Here is a 7,135-nt window from a genome sequence, read left to right on the forward strand (position 1 = left end):
CTATTTGTGTGTGTGTGTGTGTAAATGGATGAAAGAGTTTTATGTATCATTTAATCATTTTATAATTAAAGCGATAGTTGTTCTTTAAGCTTGCAGAGATATTCTGAATGAAGTAAAGAAAAAACAGCTGAAAAGAAGAGAGAGATTTCGAAACTTATCGATATAGTGGTGTTTGTAGCCTTACGGTACTGAAATTCTATGCTCAGAAACTGGAACCCTCTTGTCTATCGTCATACTTAGAAATGTGCTCGGAAAGCTCAAGCTCTTTTACACACACGCGAATGTGTATGCTGTTTAATAAAAAAAAAAGAAAAGAAAATCTTCGTTATTGAATCGAGCATAAAACGATACGACATCAACCTCAGATTTAGGCCATCTGGATGTAAAGCAATCGTGTTATTCAGCAAATGTGTTATTCATTGCGTTGTAGCACATCAAAACACTGCCTACAGTCTCTGTGCATCCTTTCTATTACAGTGCAACAGTTTCGACATTAACTATTTTAATAAATACAAATATGTATTGTACAGCTTTTATCTTCATCAGTTCAGGAAACAACGTCGTTTTCAGTCTTATTGGTGAGCAGCATTCCTGTGCGTGTTTGAAGGGAGAAACTGAATATTTTTATTTTTTTGTAAAAGTAAAATGTATTACAAGTTAACATTGAAAACGAGTAGGTCAAATTAAATTGTTTTCTGTGGTTTGATTTAATGTTCCCGAAGTTTCTTGATAAACCAGTTTTAAATTATAGATTTGCATCGTTAGACTAGTGTGGCATCTGATATTCATTCATTCAAATTTCACCTTTTAAATTCTATAACAATCTCAGTTATAATGCAGCATTTTAACATTGTGGCAATTTCACCTACTGCGTGACCTGACCTTCCTCTGTGTTATAAACTCACCTGATCTGAATGATTTCTAGCTGCTCCCCAGGTTACTCCAACCAGTAATACAAGGAAAACTGTAGTCCTGAAAAAAATAAAATAAAAATGTCAGAACGAATACCAACTATAATACATGTCCCAGAAGTACGTTTAACGTATTTTTTATGACTAATATATTATGAATAATTTGATAAAGAGCAAACTTCGGAATAATCATAGAATAATTTTCTAAATTTGGGCCTTTGTAATTAAAAAAACAAAGAACGATCACGAGTAAATATTTTTGTGTGTTAAATTTATCATTATACTTACTTTATGTTTATCACTTTTACAGATGTATCTTAGTTGTTATATTTGAGCTTTTGTTTTACAAAATAATAAATAGTTTGGTGTTGTTATACCTTACTAGTAAATTCAATTGCTTGTGTTTATGCGTTAAAATGATTATTTCAAACAGTTTTCGTGTTTTATTGTTGGTTACACAACGATAACTTTCATTTCTATAAAACATTGACTTCGCGACTAACGTTTAGCTTTGGAAGTAATCTTAAGAAACATGTCCATTACCACTGCATTATTAAAAAAACTGGAAACATATTGTTGGCATGAAGATAAAAACAAATGTGATTCATTGTCTTGAAGTATTAATTTTCAAGCACTATTTTATATTTTATATCAGAATAGTAGGGCTCTCCTATTGGACTTATATTGGACTCCTATTGGAGATGACCCGGCATGGCCAGGTGGTTAGGGCACTCGACTCACAATCTGAGAGTCGCGGGTTCGAATCCCCGTCCCACCAAACATGCTCGCCCTTTCAGCTGTGGGGCGTTATAAAGTGACGGTCAATCCCACTATTCGTTGGTAAAAGAGTAGCCCAAGAGTTGGCGGTGGTTGGTGATGACTAGCTGTCTTCCCTCTAGTCATACACTACTAAATTAGGGACGGCGAGCGCAGACAGCCCTCGAGTAGCTTTGCGCGAAATTCAAAACAAACAAACAAACAAACCTATTGGAGATACACGTAGTCTTGTCTACAATAAGTAGACAAAGAATCCAATACAGTAGTCACAGGAAGCTTTCTTTGTATTACGTTTAAATTCTAACTTGGACTTGTAAGACATTGTAAACAGTATTTAAGGTTTGTAGTCACTAGAAACACCCAAATTAGTAAGTGAGAACACACGTTTTGTTCGTTACAAACATAAAATAAATTTGCGATCGGCAAGCCTCAACGCAAATAGCTGGCGCATCACTATGTACAAGATTAAATACTAAGAAGTTTGAAGAATAAAGCATTAGAGGCTAAAATCATATAATTAGTGCCCTAGAATGCTCTTGTGGTTAGCTGCTAGTTTCGGAAACATAGTTATGTATTTTGTAGTGGTTAGCTGCTAGTTTCGGAAACATAGTTATGTATTTTGTAGTGGTTAGCTGCTAGTTTCGGAAACATAGATACGTATTTTGTATGTTTTCATATTTCATACACCCACTCATATGGTCATGAATATCTCTGTGTATAAATGTATTAGATACAGAGAGATAATTACACTTTAACCAGTTCTATGGAATTCAAACGTAGATATCGTCAAGGCAACCCAGTTGCTCTTCACGCTGGCTAAGAAACATTTTTGTTTGTTTGTTTTATCATAACTTTGTTATGTAAGATATTTTTCGTGTTACACGATTATCGACAAACATATCTCTCGTGTTTTGCCGATGATATAAGTGCCATTGTTAGACGAAACAAAAAGACAGTTTTTCTTGTATTGTTTATAATGAGACTGGGGCTTCTCGGCACACTCCTGAACATTATTCTCCGTTGACAAAGGTTTGATGTACCAGGCACAACGTGCTATAGCTTTTAGTTAGTACGTAAATTCATTAATGCCATATGAAAAAGGTATAGTGTTTGTTTAAGAGATTTCTTTGTAAAGAGCTATGAAAAAAATAGCAGCTGGATATTCTGAAGCTCTTTTTCTATTTATTAAATAACTATGGAAGATAAAGTTTATGGTATTAATGTTTTTCTTCATAATAAAGTGTTTCTGATGTTATTAGTGTTGTACTTTATATCGTAATGTAACATAGCTCTGCATTTAAGATAATATATATATTTTCTACATTTCAGCGTATTAGTTCCAAATATATGTTCGAACGCTTAACGTAGCCAGTTCAAGACTGTTGTTGAGAACAGTTATTAGCTTCCCCCCCTGCAGAGTCATAAACACTAAATACTAACTAAAGTGCCCCCCAGTGGCACAGCGGTATGTCTGCGGACTTACAACGCTAGAAACCGGGTTTCGATTCCCGTGGTGGGCAGAACACAGATAGCCCATTGTGTAGCTTTGTGCTTAATTACAAACAAACAAAGCACTAACTAAAGAAATAATGTAAACGGTGTCAGATACTCTTTCGCAAATATCTAATAATAATAATAACATATAAGCAAAAGTTAAAAAACACTGCACTTAAAGGTAACCATGTTTGTCTTAATTATTACGACTATCATAAATGGGATGTTATAGGATAAAATAGTTCAGGATACTCAGTTATAACAGTGCAACATGTGTCTATGAGTATGTGCCAAACGAATGGCCCCCCAGTGGCACTGCGGTATGTCTGCGGACCTACAAAGCTAGAATCCGGGTTTCGATACCCGTGGTGGGCAGGGCACAGATAGCCTATTGTGCAGCTTTGTGCTTAATTACAAACAAACAAACCAAACGAATGTTTAAAATGTTTTCTTTCAGCTGAAAAACAAACAGACAGTATTTTAAGCACTTGTCTCAACAAATTCATTGAGTTTTTCATTTTCTACACGGTCGTGAAATTTATATATATATATATATACACAGTATTTTCAAATAAATACGATACATCTTTTTGAATATGCGTATGAAGAGTTTCACTTATGGTTCATTTCTGTCTGCGATTACTTCATAACTTCTTTTTCTGAATCGGTTTGAATTTCGCGCAAACCTACACGAGGGCTATCCGAGCAGTGAAAGACTAGAGGGAAGGAAGCTAGTCATCTTGGGCTACTCTTTTACCAATGAATAGAGGGATTGACCGTCACATTATAACGCCCCCACGGCTGAAAGGGTGGGCATGTTTGGTGGGACAGGGATTCGAACCCGCGACCCTCAGATTTCGAATCGAGAGCCCTATACATCTGGCCATTCCGGGCCTTTTCCGAATCGCCAAGTAAACAGAAATAAATAATCCAACTCGCTTAGTAACGTTTTATTGATAAACTGACATAGAATCTATTGTTTATTGTATATAAATATATATATATATGTATAGGTACCTTGAACAATTACATTAATGATTTCGTAATAACGTGAGTTCAACTGGACTAAATCTCAAACAAGATGCCACACACCTAACTCGTACACAACATCTCTGACTCTTGAGCTTATGAATAAAACAACCTTCTGGTGTTTTTACACCTAATCCCTATAGTTGGCAGCTACAGAATACTGTCGGAAATGTGTGAATTAGTCAATTCTTCCGTCGAATGCACGATATACATTATTGAGCTGAGATATATTATTTCAAACAGATATCTAAGTATTTGTATACATATATGTATAATTATATAAATTGAATACACGTTTCTATTTTCTATTCTCCTTCGCATACCAAGTGTTGAAATGGGTACTCCTTCAAGTATTAAAAGTATTTTATCTATGAAGTTTATTTCAACGCAAATGTTAGCAACCCGTATATAAGGCGAGTAAGAAATATCCACACATCGTGGATACGCACGTTAAGAATTTTAAACGTCGCGAAAAGTGGGAGTAGACCTAAAGTATGTTTCGAAAATTAATTTGATTTCCTGCTCACGTTGGACGATGGCGTTGTTTGTCTGTTGCCTAGGTGTGATTGTTCTTAGGCTAGTCTAATGATTCTACTTCACAATGGCAGTAAACAAAAACAAGTTTTTTATCATTTGCATACTAAACCGGATAACGTCTACATTACCCATTTTTTCAAGGTAAATATACAAAAAAGTGTTAAATATCTATACTCTCAGACGAATATCCACTCTTTATTCAAGAATTTTTTGATGTATGTATTTCCAAATGTTTAACGGTAAATAAAATATAGATTTAGCAAAAATATTTTCAAAAGTAAATCAAAATTCAATGTGTTTACTTCATGTAGTTTATAATTTATTAATATTTGTAAACAAAGTTCTAGAAAAGCCGTGATTACTACAACTCAACTTCGGCAAGTCAAGTATAATGGTGTACGTTCTTTGTTCACGAAAAATATTTTAATAACAGTAGAATGACATCTCTTATCTTAGATTGTTTCAACACGTCACGTACAATGCCTTTCGAATTGTTCTGTATCTCTTACCTTAGATTGTTTTAACACGCCACGTACAATGCATTTCGAATTGTTGTGTTTATCTTATCTTAGATTGTTTTAACACGCCACGTACAATGTCTTTCGAATTGTTGTGTTTATCTTATCTTAGATTGTTTTAACACGCCACGTACAATGCCTTTCGAATCGTTGTGTTTATCTTATCTTAGATTGTTTTAACACGCCACGTACAATGCCTTTCGAATCGTTGTGTTTATCTTACCTTAGATTGTTTTAACACGCCACGTACAATGCCTTTCGAATTGTTGTGATTCTCTTATTTTAGATTGTTTTAACACGCCACGTACAATGCCTTTCGAATTGTTGTGATTCTCTTATTTTAGATTGTTTTAACACGCCACGTACAATGCCTTTCGAATTGTTGTGATTCTCTTATTTTAGATTGTCGATTTTTGCGCAAGAAAAGGTCAAAGAATTCTGGAAACAAATAGATAGCAAAGATGGACGTCTACATATAAATATATATATATATCAGAATGGGTACAATATGTGCAATAAATTAGTTATAGCCTCGTAAGATAAACCTTTATATCACATTTATCCCATTTTAAAAATATATAGATCTCATTTTGTAATTACATTTCTTTTTATTTATATTTTTATCTCACTTCTTTTGAGTTGGGACTTATACAAAATTTCATGAACGTGCGTACTAAGTATAAATCCCATATAAACTACAGGTTGATAAAAAGAAATTACTTTTCGATGTTAGCATTTTAATTTTGTTCGAAAACGTCTTATCGGTAACACATCTCTTTCCATCCTGCTAACTCCAGTATTGACTATTTGTATTCTAGTTATAATTTGCGTTTCGTTAAAGTTTCATCAAGTATATGTGTTTATCTTAGAAGTAATCCTATCATAAACCTGATTATCTTGCACTGGGAGAAAATGAGTTGGTAAAAGTCGATGATCTTCTACAGAAGTATGTTTCATCTTATGTTAAAGTGGATAAAATTTACTTAAATATTCCACACATAATCCAAAACCATTTTAAAACAGCGACAATACATTGCACGCGTGGATTAACTGTGCCACATTGAATAGGTTTGGGTTTCGCATTAATTTCCGCGCGGCCTAAAAATTATGATTTTTTGTTTATCGCATCACATAAAAGGTTGGGGCAGATAGGGGATCGCGCTACTAGTCAGCAATAAATTGGTGTTTATATTTATTAAAAGTATAGAAACTATAAGGCGATGCTGGGATTTTTTCACAAAAATATTCACAAAAATATTTTTTGGATGAGTTCATACTCATTTATCTTCAAACAGACTGTAGTAGAATAAAAATCAATATTTACTAAGGTAAGCTAAATGACTATTGAAGCGACTTTATACTTGAAATCTAAACTATTATTTTTTTAAGTAAAACATTATAAATACTTCTTTATAATAATTTGAGCGACAAGTTGTTGTTGATAAAATTTAGGCAAAGTTCCATTTTACTTCTCCCTAGAAACACCTTAAGCATTTTTCTGTCTGTCCAAAGATTTATAATATCAGAAATGTTAAATTACCATTTTTATATTTAAAGTTTCTATATACCAAGCTAGAAAAGTAGGCCCAATAAATGTCGTTCAGACGAAGCTTTGATCAATACTTGTTTTCAATATTTATAAACAGAAGTAGTTTTAATAAGTCAGACCGTGAAGTTTACAAGGTCATTTTTCATAAACTTTTCCTTTCCCAGTTAAAAATTAATCTGAAACTATATTAAGACAATATCTCGATCTAATTTTGTTTTTATGACTGACACGAACTAAGCGCAAAGAAAGTAGAATTCTATGCGCATTGCCGTCTTAGCTTCTGACTCGAACTAAGCGCAAAGAAAGTAGAATTCTATGCG

General features: G+C 33.6%; 1 protein-coding gene across 3 annotated transcripts in view; it reads right to left on the reverse strand.

Moving 5' to 3' along the window:
* LOC106464866 (thrombospondin type-1 domain-containing protein 4-like) overlaps positions 1–7,135 on the reverse strand; it is a 152,302-nt gene that overhangs the window by 93,884 nt on the left and 51,283 nt on the right. For all 3 annotated transcript variants that reach the window (XM_022392658.1, XM_022392657.1, XM_022392659.1), the window contains exon 2: positions 906–972. In XM_022392658.1, the coding sequence (XP_022248366.1) occupies positions 906–972 (67 nt within the window). The remainder of the gene's footprint in view (positions 1–905; positions 973–7,135) is intronic.

This window comes from Limulus polyphemus, unplaced genomic scaffold, assembly GCF_000517525.1.
Source record: "Limulus polyphemus unplaced genomic scaffold, Limulus_polyphemus-2.1.2 Scaffold1765, whole genome shotgun sequence".
In the NCBI taxonomy this organism is placed as follows: Eukaryota; Metazoa; Arthropoda; class Merostomata; order Xiphosura; family Limulidae; genus Limulus; species Limulus polyphemus.